At 37.5% G+C, this 27,943-nt stretch overlaps 1 protein-coding gene across 1 annotated transcript; it reads left to right on the plus strand.

Moving 5' to 3' along the window:
* Positions 1–636: 636 nt before the first annotated feature.
* Positions 637–27,943, plus strand: usp53b (ubiquitin specific peptidase 53b). Its single transcript, XM_041983695.1, has 16 exons — positions 637–691; positions 876–1,036; positions 2,479–2,571; positions 2,710–2,844; positions 3,210–3,323; positions 3,469–3,551; positions 4,744–4,849; positions 7,219–7,365; positions 7,658–7,804; positions 7,901–8,072; positions 17,785–17,901; positions 18,048–18,774; positions 19,989–20,050; positions 21,258–21,336; positions 23,856–24,667; positions 24,823–27,943. The coding sequence occupies exons 1-16, from the start codon at positions 652–654 to the stop codon at positions 24,897–24,899; spliced, it is 3,072 nt and encodes a 1,023-aa protein (XP_041839629.1). The 5' UTR covers positions 637–651; the 3' UTR covers positions 24,900–27,943.

Consider the following 27,943-nt stretch of genomic DNA (forward strand, 5'->3'; position numbering starts at 1 on the left):
GACCTGTCCAGGGTGTACCCTGCCTCTCACCTGTTAATGCTGGGATAGGCTCCAGCTTACCCGCAACCCATAATGGACCAAGCGGTACAGAGAATGAATGTATTTCAGGTCTATCTTTGTGATCTAGCACTGTAGGTGGAGTTTATAGAGTTACTTTGCATGATGTGACCCCTCGGGATGCCCCTCATCATTGTGTGGTTCCGGTTGCTGCTCACTGCAAGCTACTCCACAGGGGTGAGGGGATGTTGCGGTCACCTCGAACCTGTCTTAGGATTAGGGTTATATAATATAATAAAATAAGACTATTAAATTTAATAATAAGATAACACGCGCCAGCTGTAGGCTGTTTGTGTTTAACATCCACTTCGGTGATTTTCGCTGGAAATCCTCCACTGAGTGATCCTAACTTTTTTTTTTTTTTTTTTTGTTGAGGTTTAATTAAAAACAGTTTAAATGTAGCTGCCCAGGTTACCTTATCCTCTTCTTGCTTTGACATATTTATTCTAGCTGCCATTCGATGTACATCAGATGTTTGAGGCTGCCCTGTGGCTGATCCTGACTATGCTTTCCACAAATCGCTGCGGGGGTGCGTGGGGTTGAAATGGATGGAGCCCATGGCCAGACCAACACACCCAGCTCCCATGTTCCAGGATGTCCAGCTGCAGCAAGTCTCCCCCTAACTCTGGAGAAGGTAGATGGCAGGATTCACTGGCATCTAACCAAATAAGTAATTTGGATTAGTGACATAATGAGTAGCATTGAGGATTAACAGAACCATCATCCAGGGACTCTTTTCTGTCATGACTGAATCCTCTGTTTATAAAGTTATGTATTGAATGTTACATCAAGTACATGTCTAAAGTGTTTTTCATTAGCTGCAGGCTCTAACTCCATATCATGGGTGAAGATTTTCAAGAAACCTGGAGGAGGCCTGAAGAAGTCCTACCAGCCTGGGAGCATGCTGTCTCTGGCACTCACAAAAGGTCTGCTGAACGAGCCTGGGCAGAATAGCTGCTTCCTCAACAGCGCTGTTCAGGTGAGAAGAGCTTCCACTTTTGATACACTTCAAATGACTGCAAAACTGTTTCAGTACACAACAAATAATCATCTTTACCTTCAGCATTTTAGCATTCATGTCTTATAAATGCAGGTTGAATCACTGATCATAAGATGTTATCATCCAAGCTTGACAGGTAGATTTTTACTATCTTCACTAGTGGCTTGTTAGTGTTTTGTGCTACTGTTGTGCATGTGTGAGGTAGTGTGAGAGTTACATGGCCTCTGCACACACCAGCAATCCAGAGTAATTAGCTGATAAATAGTAGTAGCTTAGTAAGCTTCTGCTTAGTGTTTGTGTGTTGAAATTTAGCGGGTTCGGCAGTACTTCACTGTCACATCACACAAAAGCTGAGAGGAACCGATTGATTGCCAAGAGGCCAGAATCAGCCAATCTTTGCTTGACCAGCCATGACTGCTGACCTATCAGCAAGCTCTAAGTTTATACCTATTTTGTCAAATTCACACACGTGAACAGCAGTTTAGAGGACACCAACCTTGCAGATTTTAATTCAAACAAATTAAAACTCTACCAACCTACTCATCAATTTGAAGAGATGAGAAAAGACAAAGTAACCAGAACTAAAAAAAACAATGTGTGAGATGCTTGTAAGGAAATGTCTGTTTGAAGAATCATGGAGTAATACTAATGAGGAAGTTAAACCAACAACTGTTTAGAACTTGAGAAGAACTTATTTTCACCATCTAAAACATCATAAACATAAAAAAATGTCTTAGTCATTGCTATATTGTAAATTTTTACACCTTATTACTTTTGCATAATTTTCTTACCTTCAAGGATGTCCTAGTTGCAACACGCTCCATGGTCCATGTAAAAGAAAAACAACACTGTGTCAACACAGAGCCCGTCCGTGTTATGTGGACCCAGTCCTTTTATAATTATACCATTACCTTGTAAATACTGTTTTGTCTTTGTCTTAATACCGCCACATCAAGATAGATTTCATCTATGTGCAAACTTACTTGGCAATAATGTCTGATTCTGAGTAACTGTCCCATGGAAAAGTGAAGCATTTTGAAAATGAAGAATATATTGTTCAGTCAAATTGCAATGAAATTTTCAAGGTTTTCATTGTTTTAGATGGTGGAAATTGTTCTTCTCTGCTAGCTGTTAGCTTAGCACCCCATTCAGAATATCCTCCCTGCCTCTCCAAAGTGAGAGAGACTGCTGTCTACCACAGATAAGGCTTTGACTGGTAAATATTACACACAACCCTACCTAAAGGTAATATCCTTTTAAGGTCAAACATAAATGTGAATGTAGCTAATTTTGTAAGTCCATTGCAGGTAAGACAGTGACCTCTCAACAGTGCTTCACACAACCCCACTGAAAACAAAAATAAAATAAAATAAAATGTTTGTTCCAGTTTTTAATGTTTATCCATTGTCAAACATTCACAGGTGCTTTGGCAGCTGGACATTTTCCGAAGAAGTCTGAGACAGCTCTCAGGTCACTTTTGTCTTGGTGATGCCTGCATTTTCTGTGCTTTGAAGGTACATTACACAAGACATTTCCTTAAACTAAATAAAAAAAAATCTTAATTATAGTGAATGATTTAACATTTTATGTTGTTTTTTTATGTTGTTGACTTTTTTTTTCTTTTAAATCAAATAATTACATTTCTTTTTCAGAGTATTTTCAGCCAGTTCCAGCAGAGCAGAGAGCGGGTGCTTCCCTCCGACAGCCTGCGGAACGCCCTTGCTGAAACTTTTAAGGATGAACAGCGCTTCCAACTCGGACTGATGGATGATGCTGCTGAGTGCTTTGTATGATGTAGCTTTGATGTCAAATCAAAATTAATACTCAGTGGACCTTTCCATTCTAACTGTGCATTATATAATGCATTTCTTCTGCATGTCCTCTACCTTTTACAATATAGAATAATAAAAAAGAAACAGTAACTGGATGTTACAAAGATTAACCTCTGCATGAAGGTGCATTTAGTCCATTTAAGTCTTTCTTAAGTGGGTCTAAGTATTTGAATATTTTTTAATTAATGGGAGATTTGCAGTTTCTTTAGGTCATAACATCCTTTTAGTCTTTGCATTCGTGTAGCTGTGGTTGTGTATTTGTTCTGATCTGTCTTTGTCTGCTTGTATTAAATGTTGACACTTATATTTTCTGCATACAGGAGAACATCTTGGAGCGAATTCATTTGCACATTGTTTCAGACACGCCGACTGATGCTTGCTCATCCAAATCCTGCATAACCCACCAGAAGTTTGCAATGATGCTTTATGAGCAGGTCAGTGATATTTTTAAAGCTTCTAAATGATAATGACTTGCATGATTTACACATTAAAAATGTAATACTGATTATAACTGTAAAAATGAGACACACAGCTGTTGTAACTAGATTTGTAGGTGTAAAATAATGCTTTGTTTTGCAGTTTGTGTGCCGCTGCTGTGGTGCTTCCTCAGATCCACACCCATTCACAGAGTTTGTACATTATGTCTCCACCACTGCTTTATGGTAAGTGTCCAATATACCCTTTGAAAGCACACAAAAATCAAACCAAAGAAAAGAATTTGGTTTATATCCTTACAGTCCTTTAGAAGCTACATCATAAGTATATCAATACGTAATGTCACATAAATAAACATAGAAATGTCTTTGTAACTTTTTTCAAACTTTCTTGTTAATTGTGGTTGACCATGGGCCACCTCTACATTTTACGATGTTTTTATCTCATCAAGACCTCATTTATCTTTTAGCTGCAACAGATGCCTTAAATACTCAAGGCTCTTTGTTGTGAACAACTCACAACAAGTCCTTCTATTGTATTCTAATGTTCAATCAAGTCATTCTTGCATTCAATGACAATTGGAAATCCAATTTTTAAACTTCTGACTGGAGAAAAAAATACAGTTGGATGTCCTGTGTGATTCTAAAACCTTAAACACACTATTAATAGAGCATTATTAACTTATTTCTCTAACATGTTAAGTAGATTCTGCTGATCTAAATTCTTTTATTATTAGCAAAACAAAAAGCAACTACCAAAAGGTTTTAATTATCCACTTATAAGGTACAGTGAATGCAGCACACACTGTACTAAGGTTGGGAGGAGAACATGGGAGCACTACATAAACTACTGTAGTAGCATGATGAAGAATTACTTAGTAAATTGGATATCTTTAATCCTAGAGAACCCCAAAGTGAAAGTTTTTTTTTCTGAATTTTAAGCTGGTAGTGACACCAGACATCCCATTATATGTGCAGAAACACAGAAACGCTTTTATTTTTTAATAATATGACTATTTAGATAAAGAAAATATTACATAACAATTTTCATGGATTATTTGTTGTTGAATATAAAATTGAATATCTACACAGGTGACAATGTGCAACTCTAATACAGTCCAGCAAATTTGTTCAGTCATAAGTTCTAGCTCACTAAATATTAGTTCAGTTTTTATTGATGCTGACATTGATGATGTGATATTAAACTGAATTCTGTCCAGAAGCTTTTCAGAAGTTACTTCTGATCTGTCATTCATGGATTTGTTGATCAGCCAGCAAATATTGTAATTAAGGAAAAACTGTTTAGTAGATTCTGGAGTACAGGAGGAATTTTATCTATAGAGAGCTAATTAAACGGTTCTGTTAAATATGTCCTGCATTAAAAATCTAAAAATCAATACACTTCTTGTGTCCTGCACAGCCAACAAGTGGATCGCTTGTTTGGGAAGAACGAGCGACTCAGGTCAGATATGTTTGGAGAACTTCTGCAGGCTGCAAACAGCACGGGTGACCTCCGAAGCTGCCCGGTATGGTTATACACTTACTGTCATCATTTTTACCTCTGTCAAGATTGATTGTCTGTCTGCTTGCCTGTTAGCAGTGTTACTTAAAAACCTATGGACGGATTTAGATTAAATTTTCAGGAAATGTCAGATATGGAGTAAGGAACAAGCGATTAGATTTTGGGGATGATCTGGATCTCCATCTGGATTTTAAAGGATTTATTTTACTATGGGGAGATAGGGATCATTTTGCCATTACAGCTTCTAACTCAACAAGTAATGACTAGAATCTTTGGCAAAAAAAAAATATAAGATGACATCATGGTTGACGTTAAATACACTAAAAGCTAACCCAGATTGCGGCTAGTTCAGCTTGCTGCCTTTAGAGAAAATCATAACTTTTTTTCAGTAACTTCAAGACTATAATAGCCATTTGCTTCATCTTGGGGTAAGTTTACAGGGTCAAGGATATCTAAATAATATGCCGCATTTATCCTGATGATGGAAATAGATAGTGATATTAGCTTAAAGTATACATGTAAGGGTTGACATGGGGTTTTTCTCACATGACTGAGCCTATGGTTTGGCAGAGGTCTGCATTGTCTTAGTGCTTCTAGTTTTCTACACCAAGGCAGAGGTTATGTTTTCAGCATTGTTAATTTATCTGTCTGTTATAGCACTATATCTCAAAATGTAACTGATGAAAAAATTTGATGAAATTTTCAGGAAATCTCTGAAAGGAAAAGTTATTAGATTTTGGGGGTGATTCAGGTCACCACCTGGATCCAGGATTTTTTTAAAGGGTTCTTTATAGGCACAGGGCATGCGCAATTAAACAGCTGGGAACATTGGTGAACTTTGTCCTATCCCATTCTTTTGCCCGTAAAATCAAAAGGTTGCTAAAGCATAACACCATGGGATTCTCAGCATTGATCCTCAGATTTTTCTTTTGATTTTCGTAGTTTCCTTTAAATATGCCGAAAACTTGTGTTGTGGTTGGCTGCCGCAAACATAGTTGTTCCACAGACAACAAGAGATCGTTCTTCGAACTACCAAAAAGACACAAAAGCTCAGAAAGATGCGATAACTGGCTAGCGGCTATCAAGCGTGTCAGTGCTGACGAGTACACCTTGAAGTTCTTATTTGTTAATATTCAACAATTTGTTAAATATTTAACATTAAGTTTGATATTACTGTTTAAAACTTATGGTTATTTTTGTATAAATGCCAAAAATACCACAAAGTGGCTGGTTACAGTAACTATAGCAAATGTCTGTTGGTGATTATTGTAAAGTTCTCAGTATTTCGTTTTAGCAGCTCCTTCACACTGTGATGGCGGATAGACATAAGGGCATTTGTTCAGTCCTACTAGCATCGCCTCATGTCTTTTTCTAGCCTTGACACTGAGGGGATCAATAAAACTGTATGGCATTATGGATAATTTTCTATCAAAACTTAAAGCTCTGAGAACAAGTGTCACACTTCAGCACGGACGCTTTTATGATGCGGTTTGTTTTCACCGGCAAGCTGTTCATGGTCACGTAACCACCGGTTGGGATGTAGGTTTATGCCTTCCCATGGGGAGATAGGGATAATTTTGCCATTAAAGCTTCTAACTCAAAATGCAATGCCCACAATCATTGGCAAAAAAACAAAACAAAAACAACAAAAAAAAATTCACTGGCTTGGCGGAGGCCTGTGCTCTCTGAGTGCATCTAGTCTTTTTAAATTTTTCTCAACATGTTTCTTTTTTAACAGTATGGTAGCTCAGTACTTTTTTTTGTTTTCATTTTTAGTTAAATATTCAGCTGAATTCACGCATTAGTGAAAGCTTATCCTTTACAGACAGTTCTTAATGAATAATTCATACAATTCTTTATTAGCAAGTTACTCCAGAATAACTGTGCAGAGAGCACTCTGTGCTTTCCGGTGTCACGCTGCACTTGAAGCGGCCGGAAGGAAAATTGTGCCAAACTAGTGTTGAGATATAAATAGCAGTCAGGGCTTAGCCGCTGTTTTTCTCTCATCTGTGTTTGCTACCCCTGTCTCCCTTTTTAAATTGCATCAGTTTAGTAGAGCTGAGCGCCCTGTTCCCTTAAATCCATGCTTCTTCCTGAAACTCTTCCAGCTGCAGTATTAACTTGATGATGCAGACCTGCTGGCTCTTTCCTACTATCTGGTTATCTGGTTTGATGCTGTAATAAAACCCATAATAAATACGCACAGACTGTAACTAAAGCAAATAATGAATTGTTGTATCACTGATTGACTGTTTCACTATGATTCTATTGTTTGTGCCAGTTTTGTTTTCCTATACATTTATATGAAAAAAATCTTATCTATACAGCAATAAAATGAAGGACCTTGATGTGTTCTTTCCTCATTTTTTGAAGAGTGACTGTGGGCAGAGTATCAAGATCCGCCGAGTTCTCATGAACTGTCCTGAGATTGTGACCATTGGATTTGTGTGGGATGCTGAGCAGTCTGATCTCACAGAGGATATCATCAGGTCTCTTGGCCCACGTTTGAACCTGTGTGGGGTATGAAATGAGTAGGCTGGATGACATTATTTATTGTCTGCAAGCACTAGATGACAAATGGGAATGTATTATGTCTTTGTCTTATCTTCTAGTATATAGGGTTTGCCAGATTTGCTAAGACTTGTTATAAAATTAGTTTTCAGAAATTATATTCTTTCCTATATCAGAAGATGCAGGCCTTGTGCTGTAACTGGTTATAAAACCCTGTTTGTGTAATTTTTTTCTCATAGGATTTAGCATCTGGCAGAGTATTATGTGGCAATCAGATGTGATCAAATATACTCTCTTTCAGCTTTTCAACCGAGTGACTGATGAAAATGCCAAACAGAGTGACCTACATCTGGTGGGAATGATCTGTTTTTCAAGTAAACATTACTCAGCTTTCGCCTATCACACCAAATCCTCAAAATGGATGTTTTTTGATGATGCCACTGTAAGGAGGTTAGGACAATTGCTTCTAAATCATTTTACCCCATTTCAGAAGTCTTTCGCTTCTTACTGTGAGTTATATCTTATATCACACTTTTCTTTTTACCAGATTGGGTCCAAATGGAAGGATGTCGCTTCAAAGTGTATCAGGGGACATTTCCAACCACTTTTATTATTTTACACTAATCCTGAGGGGAGTCCAATATCTAATGAAGATGCACCAAGACAAACCACCATGTGTCCTCGCTACAAAGCCCAAGTCAACGGTGACATAACCAGTAAGACAATCCCTCATTTATAAAAGTGACTGACTGTCTTTTTCTTTTAACTACATAAGCGAAAGTATTGAAGTTAATTTTGAGATAATGCACATAGTTGTAAATCATCACTTTCTGTTGATATATAACCTAAATAATAGAAGTTTTCTTCTTTGAAAGTGTAGGTGATAAAATTGTGATTGAAATGTTTTCAATGTTAAAAGTTTTTGTATTTAAGCATAAATTTGCCCTAAAACATCAAATATTTTACAATTTTTGTAAGAAATTATGAACAGTATTGTTATCTGTCAAATATCAAGAAAAAAAATCCAGTTTTAGAGATGAAAAGTATGCAAACATCACGATTAATCTGTTAGTTTAGATCGATATTAAAATCTTATGTATCTAAGTGAATGAAGGCAGAAACAAATATTTTTTGGGACTTAAGGAAATGTTTCAAGTCCACCAGTCTATAGTCCAATAGACTTGTGGACGAACTTTTCTTGGAGTATAACAGTGGTGTTGAATGACATCCATTTGTACAGAGAAACTCCACAGATGAAATATGTAATAGTTTGAAGTCACAAAGAACTCAAGGGTAACCCTTTACCACTAAAGGTATCTCATTTATTATCTCATGTTAATGAACATTGCACAATAATGCTGCACAATTTAATGTGAAACAACCCATGCAGTGATGGGAAAGGAAAATCTCCATGATGCTTAATTGTAATACACATGTGAAAATATTAGAAATCATTATCCGAAATTGTTTATTAATCCCAGAAAGAAATTTTAGCATTACAGTACTTCTTAAAACAACAACATACAGTGACAGAAAAGGAGATAGAAAATAGAGATATGAGTCCAAGTGAAATTAGAATAAGGTGCTGAAATTAAATAAAAATAAATAAAAAATAAAACTGAATCAACATAAAAAAGAGAAATAAAACAGAATATAAAAAACAAATAATACAACAAATACATTAATAAATAGATACACTTTACAATATTTACAATATTTACGAGGGTTATGGCTTAGTCTTCTGGTTCAGTCCAGAGTTAAGAAGTTTGATGGCGACAGGAAGGAATGATTTCCTGTGACGTTCTGTATTGCAGCGAGGTGAAATGAGTCTGTTGCTAAACTTGCTCTTGAGGTTGTCCAGCATGTTGTGGAGAGGGTTGGGAGGACTGTCCAGTATAGTTCTTAGCTTGGACAGCATCCTCTACTCTGACACCCCCCTCAGAGAGGCCAGCTCCACTCCAACAACATGACTGGCCATACGGATCATTATATTGAGTCTGTTGGTGTCCGCTGCCTTCAGTCTGCTGCCCCAACACACAACAGCATAAAGAAGGGCACTGGCCACCACAGACTCATAAAATATCCCGAGCATTGTCCGACAGATGTTGAAAGACCTCTGCTACCTCAGAGAATAGAAATGGCTCTAGCCCTTCTGTAGATGGCGTCAGTGTTTTTGATGAAGTCCAGTTTACTGTCATTGACCACTCCAAGGTATTTATAGTCCTCTGCAGTGTCCACATTCACACCACCGATGGAAACGGGCGTCATTGGTGGTCTTGACCTCCGCATATCTACAACTAGTTCTTTTGTTTCTGCCATGTTGAGCAGTAGATGGTTTTGCTTGCACCACGTTACAAAGTTGCCCACCACAGTTCTGTTCTTCTCCTCATCATCCTCTGTGATGCATCCAGCCACTGCAGAGTTTTCAGAAATTTTCTGAAGATGGCAGGTCACTGAGCAGTAGTTGAAGTCACTGGTGTAGAGGGTGAAGAGGAAGGGAGAGATTGCATCTCCTGCAATGCTCCAGTGTTGCTGACCACTCTGAAACAGTGCTGCAGGTGCACATACTGTGGACTGCCAATCATGTAGTCAACTATCCAGGACACAATGGGGGGTCCACCTGCATCTCTCTCATCTTCTCACCCTGTAGAACCGGCCTGATGGTGTGAATATAGACAAGCTTCAGCAGGTAGATGGTGGCGTCCTTAATCACATGCCTGGGCTGGTAGGCAAACTAGAGTGGATCCATATGTGACTGTATCATAGACCGGAACTGGTCCAGGATAAGTTTCTGACCACATCAGGGCCACAGGTTTGTAGTCTTAAGATCACTGGGTCATGGCATCTTTGGCACGGGCACAAAGCAGGATGGATTATCATTGCCTGTAATTTAAATGCTTATTGTTTTAATTTTACCTTGAGCAGTTCGTAGTGCAGAAATCTCCCCTTTGACCTCCTCAAACTTTTAAGGGGGTTCACGTAAACATTCCCTAGTAAGCCAAAGATATAATCTCTCCAGCAATTTCTGGGTCTACCCCTGGGGTCTTTTCTGGTAGAACATGCCCAAAACACCTTCTGTTGGAGGTTTCTGGAAAGCAAATTATCATGGATACCCCATGATGAAAGGTGGAGGAACCAAACACAGGACTAAGAAGCAGAGGCAGCGATAAGTAAAAATTGATGGCTTTGGTGAAATCCAACAAAAAACACTGCAGTGACAAACCAAGGAACTTAATAGTAACACAAATTGAAGCATAGCTGTGGACAAAAAAAACAAGACTAGTTGACTCAATGAGCTACGAGGACCTGACACTGAACAATGAAAACCAAGAAGCATGTATACTGGGATGGGTGATTAGTGCATGGATGGAGATGGGTGATGAGCAACAATAGGTAGTTAGTGACAAGGTGATATAAAGAGCAGAAAGTGAGTGAGAGCATCTAGGGGCAACGGCAGGTTACAAGGAAAAACAGCCTCAGATATATTAGAACACACAACATGACAAACAAAAAACAAAGCAGAGAAACATGAAACATACTAAAAGCACAAAGCTTTCAAATGAAAATCCCTAAACAAAGACTAGTCTAAAGAAACAAACCAAAAACCATGATAATGCTCAGACCACCTCAACAGACTCTTTTCAATGCAGAGGAGAACCTTCTGAATGATTTCACTCCTAACCCTATCCTACATAAACAACTGTTTTAGTGCTTGGATTCACAGTCTAATTCTTTCTGTCACTCTCACTGCCTCTTAACCATAGGTGAGAGTTGGGACATGGTTTGACTGGTAAATTGATAGCTTAGTCCTTTCGCTCAGCACAGCAGATACTGCCCCAGTCCTCCTGTTAATTTTCCCTCACTGTGACTCAGTGCTAACCCATCAGAGGCAATCCACCCTTTTCCAGTGGAGGAACCTGGAGGTACTGATTCTCATCTTAGCTGCATATCAGTAAGGGAGTGCTTGACACTCCCAGAATATTTCCCCAGCTGAAGTCAGCAGCACTCCATTGCCACTATGAACAGTGTTGGCAATGCACTACTTCCCTCACCTAAAGCATCTGATTTGTTTGCCTGTCTCTTTGAGGCTGATTCAAAGACATTTACATAGTCTCACCAGACTCTTACCATACCCAATTGTTTTCTTTTGTTTGTTTGTTTCTGGTTCCTCTTGGCTTGCTGGTCCCTCAAACATCTTTAGCTTGGCAAAGCTAGGACTTTGGCCACAATATCCCCAGCCTCCCTTGAATTGTAAGAGAAGCTCAGACAGGGATGAAAGTTGAAAAAATGCTGGTCTGTTCCTTTGCCAAAGTTTTCCCAGCACACCCTCAGTAGAAGCTTATGTGCACCATGTCTTTTCAGAATATTCCCCTGCTACCCGAACCAACTCACCACCAGGTGGTGATGAGTTTGCAGCTCCACTTCTTTCTTATTCAGTGTCCAAGACATATGGTAGAAAATTTGATAATACAAAAACAAAATCAATCATCAAGCTATAACCTGAGGCTTTATTGTACCAAACACACCCTTACAAACACTCATAGTATGGTAGCATGTAGTATGAGTATGGTGTTTCCAAAGGGGCAAAAACTGACTAGCACAGAAAACTAGAAAAGAATTTTCATTTGCAACACACATATCTCAGCAAATCAGAAACCATAATGGACCCAGAGCATGGTTGTTCAAACTTATATAAAATCAACTGTAATAATAATAATGATGATGTTTTAATCAATAAAATACTCAAATGATGTACATGAACTGTGCATGCATGCACAACTTCACAAGCATTCTTCTCAGTGTTCTTTGCTGTACCTGCTGTACTTGTGTATTTAACTAAACTTTCCACAGAGAGGTTTATTGAATAACAGAGGTTATCTGCCAGACAGCAGTCACCAAGTTTATCCTTTAACGTGTCATGGGACTTGAGGTGAAATGAAAATGCCACAGCATGATTATGATAGGGATCAAAATGCGGTTGGATTTAAATTTGCTTCACATTTTGATTCCAGGAAAAATTCTCATCTATTATAGAGTCTGGCCAATCTTTATAAAAAAAAACATCATTAAGTGAAAATAACATTTAATCTTTTATGGAATGATTTTGCTCAAGTAACACATTAGGTTATGGTTCACCCAGGTTGTGTTGCAAAACCATGAGCAGAAAGACTGTCAGGTCCTGTGTGCTGGCCTGAACTTCACATGAGGATGATGTCTCTGTTGCACACAGATTACCACCCACGCCTTGCTCCCTAATCCCTGCTGCTGTGGCCAAATGCACTTATGCTCTGGCTCTACAGCTCTCACTCCTCCCCTTGATGTTTCCAATGTTTGCCCCCATTAATTTATCAGCTTTTGTGTGTGTGTTTGTGTGTGTGTGTGTGTGTGTGTGTGTGTGTGTGTGTGTGTGTGTGTGTGTGTCAGTGGCATCTTGCTTGTTAGATGGATTGTTTTGCTTTCTTCCGGTAGCAGATACTTTGGCATGGGACAGGTTTCCTGCTTTTATCAAAATCAGTGTAAGTAACTACATATGGATAAAAATTTTATTAAATAAAAGCATTATTATCATTGTCCTTTTCTATTCCTTAGCTTTTGTGAAATGAAATTTCATACTGATGAGGTACTGCTATCATGCTCTTCTTAGTCATAAGAGTTTCCATTTCTTTAAATTATCCTCACTTACACTTACACTATTACAACTACAGCAAAAAAAAGTTAAAAAATAAAAATAAAATAAAGAAGTGGAATGCCTGGTGGACATAAACTTGCATAACAAAGTCTTTGCCAGTATGTCCCATGTGTGCATTAGTTAATTAGATGGCAGATGTGTAAGTTATGCAAAGGTGTGTCCAAGTGTAAGAAAAGTTTGAGGGGAAGTATTTAAATGTTAGCATTGGACTACACAAGCATGTATGAAAATCCATGATACTACAGATAACTCACTGCTACTGTAACATTTAAAAGCAATAAACATGCACACAACATTTTTTTTCATTGTCCTGATTGTGGAAGGCTTCAGAACAGTTCTTTGATCTATCTATTATTATACTGTTATATAATGCTTTCTCTAGGTCTTAAAAACATAAAGCAGCTTTTTCAGGTACAATGCTAACTACATAAAAATAGATACAAAGAGGAACAGTGCTGCTGAAGGTGGTCTCACTCAAAGAGGAGGTGAGGTATGAAAGTGAAAGACAGCAGCTGTTAGATGAACATGCTTGTTTTATATGTTTTACTTCTTGCATTTATGTTCATCACTTTGAGATTTTTATCTGTGAAAAGCGCTCTATAAATACATTTATTTACTCAGTCAGCAGAAGTTTTTACTTAATTACCGTAAATTCCGGGCTACAAGCCGCTACTTTTTCCACATGCTTGGAACACTAACTTGAACGTCAACAATGCGGCTGTTTGTTACCGGTAGGCTAGATGCCTTCGTGAAGGTCCTCCGACCATAGTGCTTAAGCCAAACTTATCAAATCTTCGTCATGCATTGCCAACAACAAACTGTGTTAAAATTGCTTCCGTTTGAGGGATCTGGATTTGGTGTTTATGTGTGAGAAATTGTTAAATATATATTAGACGTCATCGTCATTGTGAAACTGCTCCTGTTTCAGCTGCACTGTGACACCGTTTGCTAGTGATGCTGTTTACATTAAATAAATAAATACACCTTATTATATGCCCATCACATAGTAAGCCCCTTTCTGACTTGCCCTGGAAAGCACTGTGGTGCGGACCTATTCTTTTATACCGTTCCGCTTTTATAAACGTCCGCTCGTTGATCTGGAGCTGTAGCAGACATGCACAGCCATAAAAGCTGAGATGTTGCGGCGCGTCGTTCTGGCTGAACGGGCTGAACGCACAAGAAAGCGTTGCGGACATAGTTGAAGGGAGGCTGTGCTGACACTGGACGTGGCCAGAACGAAATAAGTCCGCAAGGCATGTTTGAAAAGATAACTCAGGTTAAAGATCAGATGGACTTACCGCACCTATTCCATAATGCATGTCTGAAAATAGCTCAAAGTATAAACGCTGCAAGAACGTAAAGCAGTCATTCAACTTCAGATTAAACTTTTTTTTTGTAACAAAGAAAATGGAGACGTCTCACTACTGGGACTAAATAATTTAATAGATACAGGCAGTCCAGAAAATAAAAAATGAATGACTTATATAAATGTTTTGAGACAGATCACTGCTCTTTTTTGCAGTATACTTGAAAAGTAATTTAATTTGCATTAAAGTAGCCTACTGACAAGAAGCTAAGTTGTTGTGCCCATTATTTGTGTCTCAGATTATTTATTGTTGGTCCTGATTAAACTTGAATGCCCATTAGAGGTTATTGATGATTAACCTTTTCATCTCAGTCTGCTCTGGACAAATACATTTTAACAGAAATCGTTTTTAAGAAACTCATTAAAATGTATAAATATGGGTAAAAAGTTATTTAAATGGTAACATTTGAATCCTCGTGATCGGATTGGTGATAGTTTTTTTTTTGTTTAAAACTCCTTGATCGGCCCCTAAAATTTTGATCATGTAAAGCCTACAAAAACAGTCCTGCCCTCTATTATGGACATGAACTAAGCCTGCAATTTGGTTTGACCAAATATTCTGAACATGTGCAGCAGGCACCAGCATTGGGCACCTATTTGTGTTTTTCTTGGTTTATTGTTGCACATAAAAATCATGGAGTTGAGAATCTATGGTGATTTGATAACAAAATCTCAAAAATTTGTGTTCTATATCAGTCTTGTGCTGTTTACCATTTAGAATGCACAAATTCTAAATGGTAAATATATAATATATTATATATATATAATATATATTTTTTTTTTTATTTTTTTTTTATCCAGCAGTTCCCCCCCCCCAAAGTTTAGTTTTTTTGTTTTTGGTCTCTCTTGTAATTGCTTAATACTTTTTTTGTCTGTCAACAGAGAGTTCATCCCAACAAGTTAACGGAATACTCAAAGTTGATGGAGTCAAACAAGAAGAGGAAGTACACTGCCTCTGATGATCAAAAAATGAAGTCTGCCAAGATCAAGCAGTACTTTTCCCCAGGGGGGGTAACACAAGCTACATTTGATAAGCTCCTGCTTGATTTTATTTGTGAGTTGAGATTGCGGAATACTGTAAAAGCTCAATGCATGTTGATTGTTTAATAAATAAGATGTAACTTGGTACTCAAGTACTTTTTTCACTGTGTACTCTTGTACTCCATCTGAAGGCAGATGCTCGCAGTTCACATCATCAAGGTTTCTCACGGCGAACTGCTTGCTCAGAGAAGAAACACACTGCAGGCTTGGCAGATGAGGCAGCAGTGATGTGTTTTATCAAAGTTAATGATGCAGCATCTGTTCTGTTGTGAGATTTTGTTTAGTTTTGTGTCCCATTTGCTGTAAGCTGGAGGAAGAGAAATGTTCATGAAGAGGAAAAAAATGTCATCAAACTGCATAAAAATGTGTGATGAAGGACTGAGGAAAAGTTCAAAATTAGCATAAAAGACTTAAATCTGAACCAATGTTGTTATTAATTCAGTTCTACTTAAGATTTACATCAAATTTGGCTAACCTTGTAAATATGATTATTTTCTGTGCCTGAAAAATGTCTCTTCAAGCATCATTTTAAGTTAGAGGGATGAATGACCAGAATTAGACAAAAATATTTTCCATTGATCCATCCATCCATTTTCTATACCACTTAGTCCAGTTCAGGGTCACAGGAAAGCTGAAGCTTATCCCAGCAATTAGCAGGCGGGAGGCAGGGTACACCCTGGATAGGTCACCTGTACATGAACATTACTTTTTAAAAGCAGAGATCCAATGTTACACATTTGTAGTTGGCAAAATCATGTGACATTCTAAAACTGACTTGTTTTCAAGGGCAGTAAGCTGGATGTAACCCATATCTAAACCTACAGACAACAAAGTAGATATCACTTCATGTTGCTTTTCCTTTGGGGTCATTGTTTTATTGCACTCTGTGTTATGGATTGCCTACTGCCTATGCAGGGATTCTACATACTGACCTTCAAGGTTCAAGGTTTTTTTTATTGATACCAAGTTTAATGGCAGTCTTATAAATATAACCACTAATAAAGCCCGTTCCATATGCCTCAATAAAATTACCACGGCTGAATGTTTTGGAAATATTACAGCTGGTTTATTGTGATAAATAAGCCACAAAAGGCATGGCAAGACAAGTTTATTTATCTAGCACATTTCATGTACAAGACAATTCAAAGGTTACATTCTGCAGCCTTGTCACACACAGTAACTGCTAAACAGTTAATAAGACTCCTTGGAAGTGTAATGTTCATCACCTCTGTCCAAAATAATTTTGTAGAGTCCACAAATCTGTTTGGAGGGCATGAGGGCCAGTACTCCACTCCAGAATATGATCTGTTTTGTTTATCGTGCTACTTGGCACTGCAATTCAGAATCTCTTGATAAAGTGATTTTTTTCTCTCCCTTTCCTATCTATATCAGATTTGTCCATTTTTACCAAAGTTTTTATTCAAAGAAATCAGAAGGTTACGACATAGCAACAGGGGCAGATACTTTTAAAAATAAGGTATATTTCTTAAAGGATGATGCTCTCATCCTTATATGGAACATGGCATGGCATTTAATGCCACTGCCTGGAATGTGATAGCACTTTCCGATGATAGGGATTTTTTGTTTGTTTTCTGTGTGTGTTTTATACTTTTCTTTCTGTAATAAATAAATTGTAGTTACAACTGTAAATTGTAAGTGAAAATTTCTCAGTTTTCACATTGTGGTGGTGGCAAAAGAAGATATATATATATATATATATATATATATATATATATATATATATATATATATATATATATATATATATATATATATATATATATATATATATATACCAGAGCATGTCTGCCTGTGAGCTAAATATGTAGAGCAAGTGGGTCATGCATCTGAACAATAAGCCTAAGCAAGTTGTTCTACCAAAGGATGTTTAAAGAACAATGAAGTTAATGTTTTATAATGGCCAAATTTAAAGTCATGATTTTAATTCAGCAGAAATGTGGGAGATACCACCAACCAACATCGATGGTGGAGCTGTTCTGCTGTGAGCTATGAGCTGAAATAAATCCTCCAAGCCGATGCACAGAAGTGACCAACAGTAGCATTTAGCTGCACAAAGATGTCACATCATATGGTACCAGTCAAAAGTTTGGACACACTCTCTCATTAAATACAATGGGGAAGTGTGTCCAAACTTTTGATTTGAAGTGTATTTACTATTTCCCATGCTGAAGTCAGATATTAGCAAGTCAAAGAAACTATATCTTTGTCTTAAGAGTCAGAATATACATAAAGATCATTAGTTAGAAAAAAAATGTTACAGACCAATCACTCATCCACCATTTGATTTTTTTTTTTTTTTTTTTGCTCTCAGTGAAACATCCCGTTGGTAGCCCTAGCAAATTTCAAGAATCTTACATGGAGAATTTGCAAAGGCCAGGTGAAACATCCAAAAGAGGACATCGGAGAATTGATCCAGTACAACACAAAGGTAAAGCGTGTTTGCATCAATCTGGACTGTGGTTACAAGGGGACCACTGGAAAAAAAAGTGCACAAATAAAATAGGAATAATTCTGAACATCAGATCTTTTTTTTTTTTTTTTTGCCTGTAAGTGATCTGTTTCCACTCTGCTTAGACGCACCACATGTACGATCCTCATCTCCACCAGAGAATGGGCCAAGGCTTCCTGTGGAAAGAGCAAAAACCTATCCACGCACTGACAAGTCATCAAATCATCCAAGCAGAGGATCTCAGGAGCCACATGGACAGTCCTGCAGCACTCAGAGTGGTGGACAAAACCGGAGAGGAAACACTTCCCCAGGCCGTTATGATCAGGAGAGCTGCCATGAACAATGGGAAAAAACTGGGAGTGGAGGAAGCCGAAAAAAGTCAAAGCCTACTTGGAGACCCATCCGTGAGGTGTTGAATGTGGACACTGTACTGAATGAACTGGAGCAGCGCCGTCAACAACAACAAGACAGCCCCCGATGCAGCAACTCTTCATCCCAGGAAAGAGTGCATGTAGAACAAGTCAGAGACCGCGAGCGAGAATATGCACGGGCCAGAGAAGATCGAAAACAGAAGTGTTTAATGACAATTTATGAGGACGAGCAGCGGCAAGAGACCGAGAGTCACAGCTCTGTAGAGTCGGAGAGCAGGGCCAGCCAACAGAGGGGCAGCAGACTTAAAAGTGGCCCCAAGACTCTGCTGCGTAGTGAGACATGGACCATTCAAAGAACAGAGTCTGGCTATGAGAGCAGTGATAGGCTCAGTAGTGGCTCCACCAATCCTGATTCACCTGGGGTTGATGGCTTTGTTGTAAGACCAGACCAGAGATCAACACCTGAGGTACAATTGCAAAGGTAAGAAAAACTGTGCATCTCTAAGCTCCTTTAAGCACTTACTCTGTTAAAATGTACATTTTTAACACAATTTAGCTACAATATCTCTCATACATGTATTAGAGGTATACAGTATTAAAAATATTCCCAAATTTACAATTTCATACTTAAACTGATTACTGCAGCACTGCGTTTAAGCAACTCAGCAAGCCTGTTTCTAAGAGAACCACTGTAGAAAAGCTTTTTGCAGAGATATACAGCTAAGATAAACAATCACATTCTGTCCTATAAGCACTGAAGACCAGAACATGAGGCTTCATTCATTGATGGACAGTGTCAGCATCACCACTCATAAGCTTGTCTTTCTTAAACTGGAATAATAAACACATAATATACTGTCAACAACAACACACAGTGGCTTAGACTGGTGCTGAGATGTGGTGAACATGGACTTAAACAATCAAAGCTGATATTAAAGTTTCAGTTTTTAACATTTAGGATTATTAAATATCTGTATAGTCACTTGTATTACAACGTGGAGTGTAAGCAGCAGCTCATTCTTTGCTTTGGGCCTATGAATTAGCTCCTGGGCAAGCATTTTCTTAATGATGATGAAAAACCTGGACTACAAGTGAGGCATTTCACAAGCAGGTCAGAAACAGTGTCTTATGTTGGTGAGAATAATTTCCTTTTGTGTTATAGTCATAATGTTGACCTTTTTTAACATGACCAAAGCACTTTATAACTCAATGAAGGTAATAATTAAATATTTTTTATTGATCCATTGTGAGCACACAGTTTTTTTTATCTATTTAATCTATATTGAATTCAAAACTGGGCTGACTTATTGTAATGTTATGCTAAATGGTTGGTCTGTGAGAAGTCAAAGCACATGTGAATTGAGTCCAACGTAATGCAGCAATCAGGGTGCCATAGACTTCAGGTAATGTCAGGGTTTTCAACCTTATCATGTCATATAATGTAAAATACAAATGATGCATAGCTAGATTTCTCCATTGTGGTCAGTTATGTCTTAAAGATAACAATTTAAATTATTATTATTTTATTTAAACTCTTCATATCACCAAACCTCCAGTAAACTGATCCAACCATTGCTAAAAGCAATGCCAGTATTTTATTTTTTCTGGGGTGTTTAGTGACCTAAAAGATCTTAAAAAGTTCCCAAGTACTTTATTTAGTTTGCAAACCTGCTTATTTGTGTTTTCTTATTTCAGCCAGCTGCATCAAAAGGGAGGCAATGCAAAATCAAATATAATGACCTCACCTTCACACAATGGTAAGTTTTAAAAATGTAATGGTGGTCCACAGGTTTCTCTGTCAAAGTCTGCTGGTAATAAACACAGATTGTGGTTCATCAGGACAAAGGGGCCGCTTGTAACTCGCAATTAGTAATGATAAGTATTAGGATCTTTGACTGTACTAAGTTTAGTAACCATATGGTTTACATTATATAATAGTGTGAAAAGGAAAGAAAATATATTGTGAGATTTCAAAGTATCCATGGCAAACATACATTAAAAAGTGGTGTTAGACTGACACAATGACTAAAGCGGGATTAAGAGCATAGTAGAACGTGTCAGTGTGAACAGTTTCTAATCTGCAATTTATCTGCTTCCTAGATAAGATTTGCAAAGGGACAATGGTCTTACCTTGTATTAGAAAGATGTTCACCCTTGGGTGTTTGAAAAGCTTTCTTTTTGTGTATTCATACATATTTTTGCAATTATTTAGCATCACGAGAATATAAATTCCCAAATTTCCTGTCTCTTCTCTGCCTTTGTTTCATCTGAAAACATGTTGCGTGATCTGCGTCTAATGACAATGTGAACGAAGATTGATTTATGTCTTAGGTTGATTTCTGAGCCTGTACTTGGTTATTTAACCTCTTCACCCAGGCGGCCCTGCACAAGCATAATCTGATGATAATCCCAGAAAAACTCATTTAGATTGCACAGCTGGGCATGGCTGCGTGCTTTGTCATAAATATCAGTCTACTGCATGCTCTACTTTGAGTGTGCTGCACTTATCAAGGCTACGAGCCTCAAGAGCCAGTGCTTCCAAACAACAGCTAAAGCTTTTATCCTTGCATGGAGCTCTCTAGGGCAACAGTAAAGAAAAAAATAACACATCTATTTTTACATGGAAGGAATTCAGCACCATGCTGTCTCTAGCTGTGTTGGTGCTTAGAGCAAACTTGGTGACTGATTCATCCAGCTGTGATATAGTCTTGAGAATACCGCTTAGCTGCTGCCCTCTTGTGTCCTCAGAGGGCTATAGCATCATTTTCAGATGTACATTATTTAATCTCTGTTAATCTTCTAATTAAACACTTTAAATTAACTCTGCATTCATATGTTGTGTATATTGTCAATATTTGTAGTAATTTTTTATTCCGTAATATTGTATAAAATTTACAGCAGAGCTGACCGCTATATCCATTCGTATTTCATATTTTCTAATTGCCTTCCTATTGCTCTTTAAAGGTAAACATCAGGCCAAACCTCAGGGAAAAAAGCATGACCAAGTTTCTCTTTCACATCTGAAGTACAGCCCAAGTTCAAGGTATTGTTTCTTACTTTTTAGCATTACAGTGGTACTGGTAATTATGGTTCATTTATTTGACAGATGACTCGCTTGTCTATATTAATGTGCACACATTTCTTTTCATGTGTGGTCCTAAGTTTAACTGTGGTGATACTATCTTTTACTAAAAGTAAAGACATTAAATGCAGCAGTGAAACGCCTGTGTGATAATTTTAATTTGAAAGCTGAATCATATTTATCACTTTTTTCCAAACTGGTGCAATCTGTGATGAAAGTATATTTCATGTGGTAATAATAATTTAATAATAATAATAATTTCATGTGGGAAAAAGGCCATTTTCAGTAGCTTAAACAACCTTTGGTGTAAAATTAAGGCTCTGAAAGATTGCTGACATTTTACACATGCTAATATCACACTCAGAGGTGAGGTAAAAAACCCCAAAGTATGAGATGACCTCTTTAAGGGGACAATAAAAGCATACAGGCAACAGGGCAATTCTGAAAGGCAAAATATGTTTGGAAACTGGTTGTGCTGGTGCTCTCCACAGGGCAACTTTTGCTGAATACTGTTGAACCTAAAATTACTATAACAAATTATTTTGCAAAGTGGCCACACTGGAAGCTTTTATTACTTTACCATTAGCTCCATTTAAAATAAATTATTTAAAATCAAACTTAGCACAAAAAGTTGGAAGATTTGTTTCTCATCTATTTATTTGCTGTAACATTGCAACTTGGCAATAAATCTTATAGGAGTTTGGCTCTAGTGGCCTTTAGTTGACAGTAGCTAGACAGGACAAGGGGTCGGAGAGATCAGAGAATGACATGCAGCAAAGGGTCCCAAGCCAGGATGAACCTGGACCCGCTGCACCGAGGAACTGTAGCCCCTGTAGATGTCAAAACAATTGATGCGTGTTTTGAGTTTGTAAGGAATTTAACAATACAACTTCAGAAAAATAAGAATATAAGAAATAGAAAAATACTTTTGTATAATTCAGGACCCACTGAATTTCCCAGGGACTCACTCAAATAGCTACCTGTTGGTCCCGGGGATTCATTACATTGAAAACTTATCAACATCACTGCTCTTGCTGTGAAAATCATGGTGCATTTCATGGCAGGGGTACTTATTTTGGCAGTACACCTGTCCTCATGCCGCCAGCCCTCCCAGCTGGAGTCAGTGCTAGATATGATCACCACTGCTCCACATCCATAATGAAAATTAACTGCAGGTGTGCACAGCTGCCGCTGGCTGATCCCTCCAGCTTACAGTCAGATATTAATAATGTAAAAAAAAAAACTAAATTAATAAAAACAAAAGCAGGAACAAGCCTGGCTTGTGTTACGTCCAGGGGTTAATGTCCTGTCTTGATGTAATGAGTACCCCTTGTTAAATAATCATGATTTCAGTGTTGACCAAACATAATTATGATTATGATTTTTCTATAATCAAGCAGCCCTAGCACAGCCCACATACTCAACTCTGCTGCTCATCCCTCAAAGGCATTTTCTTTTCAAATGTGGCACCATTTAAAAGAGAAGTTAATAGGCTTTCCAACAGTATAAGAACTATTGCCAAGACACATTGTTACAACAAAGAGCCAATTTACCAAACCCAAATTGCCTTACTTTTTAGGCAACGCTTAAGCTGGTTAAATCAAATGCTCAGCTATCCATATATGACGATTATTTAACATAAACCAACATGAACCTAAACTAGAAGGGTAGCTGAGACTGAAATTTATTATTCGTACATTTTTTAAAGATTATAACTAATCACTATATTGCAATCACAAAATCAGTATTGCCAGGCTCCAACCTACTGATGTGTGGCTGATACACAAAGTTGGGACAGATCTGCACCTTATACTGGCAGCTGCAGGGGAGGATTTAAATGTGAGCACAATGAACAATAGCAGCACACATTCACTGAATGATTCTGTTGCATACAGTGAATGTTGCATTGCTTGTTGCATTGCATTCAGACTGCCTAATTGGTTGACATTGATAGACATACCTCATCCAATCACCTGCTGTAGTTTCTGAAAGTGCTTACCTTTTTCTTACCAGAGTACTTACCAGATGGTTTTGTGAAATAAAATATATATTTTGCCAGGTTAGCAGTTTAACATTGACTCTAGCAGTTTAACATTGACTCAGGAACACAGTTTTGAAGTTTCCAGACCCTTGGTGTGACACTGAAGTAGGACGTAGAGTTGAGTATGAAGTAGAGTTGAGACACAGCAGACATTTAACTGTGACTCAGTGTGTAAACAGGACTCAAACAAACTATGTGACTAAAAAAAAGTACTGTACTAAATCTGAGTCTCTTGTTGCTGTGGACATTGTTATGCATATTACACATGTTCCTGCAAGCTACAATGTGGATAACAAACAAAGTTAACACAACACATAAAACTTCAGTAGTCTTGGAAGATGCACTCAAACGAGCTGCAGTTGCCCTTTAAAGATATGCTTAAGATATTCATATATATCTCCAAAATATTTAACAATTTTTATCCTCCTGTTTTTTGTAGACGAAAGTCAAAGTACACCTCTAACACTTTAAGAAAAGCAGTGTCTTCAGAGAGAAACTCTGCTGGTTCAGAAAACAGGCAGAGTGAGCAGCATGATCTGACGAACTGTAGAGGTCACATTGCAAAAACCAGTAGTTCAGAGTGGAACAGCTCAGATGATCTCGCTCTCTCTGAGCCTGAGGACAGAGAAAGCACTTATCTGTCCAGTAACAGTGAGGCCGCTGCCTCTGATTCCCAGAGCTCTCACATATCCCTGCCATATCACCCTCCTAGTAATGTAACTGGAGAACCTCTTCAACTGAACAACCAGCGTCAGCTTGGTACAACAGGGTCGCCTCACCTTCGACCCACCCAACGGATGTTTCCTCACCAGGCTGAAGACAGCCACACAGTGTTTCGTCCCCGGATGCTTCAAGAACCCTTTCCATCTAGTCCTCGACTTTCGTCTACATCCTACATTAGTCCTCATAAGAAGCCTGACATGTCGGGCCTCCGAACCTTTTCAGATGCAAGCTCAAAGTCAGGTTCTGACCCAGAGAGGGGTACCCAGTCTTCATGTGAGAGTGAGGAAAGACTGACTGGGTGCAGAGTGGAACAGACAGCGCCACCTCAAGAGGTTTCTTTAACAACGTACTTTAATGTGGATAACTGTATGACAGAAACATACCGTCTCAAGTACCACAACCAGAGACCTCTTGTCCTCTCTGCTACGGTGCCACGGACAGCTACTGCTAGTGAGCGCAGAGATAACAGCCACACACTCCCCAGTGACACACATTCACAAGATGTGCCAAAAGCCAGACCTGAAACAAGTAAGTCTCTAAAGAAAAAGGCTACTAAAGTAGACATAAATGTTATAATGAATTATTGATAGTGTTTTTTTTCATTCTTTATGTGTCAGTGTGGGCACAGAGTACAGTAATAAAATATATTTAAACTGGACTTATTTCTTCTTTTTTCTTCATAGGCCATAATAGCAATAAACCCACTGCAAAATGGAACCCAGTGACAGCCAAAGGACTGGATGAGCGTGGTTTTTTATGATTGTTAACTTGGTAAGTTTTGTTTGCACAGTTACAGTATAATTGAATGCCAAAGAGTTTACAGAATGGAAGTATGCTCCGGAGCCCCAACATCTCCAAACTGGGTGGAACTTATTTATGCAAGCTTGTCACATAAGAGAAACATATTTTGAAAAGCTGTTATGCATTGTTTGATGGATTATCAACAATCTCGTATATCTTCCATTGTCCCACAGTGTTGCTGTTAACCAGTTTCAGTTTGTACAAAGGTTATTTTTTTTTGTTTGTTTGTTTTTTTGTCTTTATTTCACCTCTTGTCAAATTTAAAATGTTTCTATTTTTTTATTTAATGCAAAATTTCTGCAGTAGTGCTGCAGAAATAAAGATATATTAAAGGAAAGCATTGAGAGATTATGGTGATCCACCGATGGTACAGTAGTTGTACAAGGAGGAGAGCATCAGAGCAGTTTTTCATAAAAAGGTATGTTTTAGATACTATTTCTGAAGAGATTCTACATGATGCAGTAAAATCATGGTTTGCCTTCTGAATAGCATGTTGAAGGTAGTTCAATAGATAATGGAACCGGATTGTAAATCTTTTTTTTTTTTTTTTTTTTTTTTTTAGTGAATATCTGGGCAGCTTTATAACTTTATGCACTTTGGGGACTTTATGTCACCAAATGATAGATATTGCAATGGTTATATTTGTTTAGTGTACTGATTTTTGTCTGCTGTTATCATTTATCAACTCTTTTACAACATATATGTGTTAATGAATGACTGCGGGCTGCCCCAAGTCAATCACCATCTTTTTCATGTGAACTTGTTTGATAAAGGTTGTGACTTGCTCATTACCCTGAAAAGACAAACTATGTAACATGTTTGATCAGATTGTTTGGCTTTTTTTCAGTTTATGACACTCTACAAAATACAATGTTTTTGGAGCACATTTGAATACATAGAGCAGTCTTTAGGGTATTCAGTAAATCAAAATCACACAACCTTGTGTATTATACTCTCAGTTGTCTTGTAATTTTTATTTATTTATTTTTTTTTGTAGGTTATAGTGATGTCAAAATGTACTTTTCCAGTCTTCCCCTTTAAGTAGACAGATTTCCAAAAAGGTTTATATTTGCAGGTACTTTCATAATGATGCCACACCTTGCCGGATACCTAACATCATCGGTATCCATACAAATCAACACACTGGTATTCTTGTTCATATCAGTAATGTTCTGAAACATGCATGTGGCCTTTACAGAATCATATTAGCTGTCTGTACAGCAAGCATGAGCATGGAAATGCTGGACTGTGAGTCCAGTTAACTTAGCATTATATGGGATTCTATTTAATTGTAATAAAATAAATTAATCAAATAGCCATTTGTAACCATGATTGATTTGGCAACTTGAATGAATTTTCTCCTAATCACATAAGAATACAAACTATGGTTTACTCATCTTAAATCTTAAGTGTAAAATGTAAAGAATATGCTGGAAAACAAATAAGTGTGAGATATACTATGCATTCACTAAAAATGACTTTAAAAATAACTTCAGATAAACATTTAGCTGTTTTTAAGGCTTCGTATTGTGTGCGTTCAACATTTCCAAGAATGTGTTAGGATCGTTGTTGCTCTGCTTTCAGATATATGAAAATCTTTTCTACTCATTAGATTGACAAGTCTTTTCCCATACAGCCTATTTGTACTTTTTTTCACTTTGCAGGTTTATGTTTTACAGTAACCTTTGTCCAGTGTTTCTTAAGTCCACACCTAAGGCACATTTACTCAGTTAATCTGTGTGGGTGTTGTCTTTGTTATCAGGCAACAAATGATAACTTTTTCAGCTTCATGAGTGAATGATCATACCTTTTACTAGTAATTGGATCATGTCCTTGCACTGTTTAAATTCAAGATTAGAACATAGTTAAGAATTAAGAAATCTACAACAATCTCTCACTGACACTGAAACAGAGAAACATGACACTGAGTTGATTATTTTGTAAGAATATCTCAATAAAGACACTGCCTAAAGAAATTATGAATTTATTGGAAGCCAAAGGGGAGTATTTTGACCAGATTACATTAATATTGTCTCACCTGTAAAGTGTCTCTTATGTCTTTGATTTGTGTTTTTTTTATTTTATGTGTCTGTAAAAACAACAAAACAAATTTAATTTTACAGTCTGTCAGCTGTGTCTTCAGCTGTATTAACTGTGCCTTGAAATTTTCAGTGCAGTGTGTGTGTTTTTTTTTCCTTGAATGATCCACATTTATGGAATGAAGTGGGTAAATAAAAAAAGTACATAACATAAATATTAAATATAAATATACAATGCTTACATTGACACTTAAAATGTGTAGGATTGTATGTTCTTCTTGGAAGTGTGTTGAAAGTCCTTTCAGATTCTTTTGAGACCACAGTCACAGCTGCAAACAGTAAATTCAGCAGTGCAGCAAAGTTTGACATGTTCAAATGTCACCAGAGGGGAGTAAAGCTGTGCTTGTAGCACCCATCTCCTGGGCAGTGAAGCTTGGTGCTGAATCTTAATGTAAATTAACTATAAGATTCTGTTTTTTACAGCACTAGATTAGACTTATTGTATGTATATGAATACATGTCTTGCACAAATGGTCTGTAGTCTTTAATCAATTCTCCACAGGCTTGTTTGACAAGAAGTTGACTTTTCCTGTGTCACAGTTGGCAATGCATAATAAACCTTTATCTTGGGCTAAACTTAAAAGGGTAGAGCCTCATTTTACTGTATTGCATCAACACTCATGAACAAAAGAGAATTTTCCACATTATCTCACTGATATTATCTGATAAGTGACAGGCTCATGTGGCCTGATGTGTAGGACCTCATTGAAGCTTTCTGTCATGCCCACTGTGTGGTCTGGTCTGGAGCTGGCCTGCTGTTATTGCTGAATTGAGCTGTTGACATTTCACTGAATGCTTTATGACATGTCTAATTACAAGAAAGAAACATGTAAAAGTCTGTCAACACTTTCTATTTTTGGAGATATTTATTTTTATTTATTACTGAATAAAATCTCAATTACCA

Source organism: Melanotaenia boesemani, chromosome 4, assembly GCF_017639745.1.
Source record: "Melanotaenia boesemani isolate fMelBoe1 chromosome 4, fMelBoe1.pri, whole genome shotgun sequence".
Classification (NCBI taxonomy): Eukaryota; Metazoa; Chordata; class Actinopteri; order Atheriniformes; family Melanotaeniidae; genus Melanotaenia; species Melanotaenia boesemani.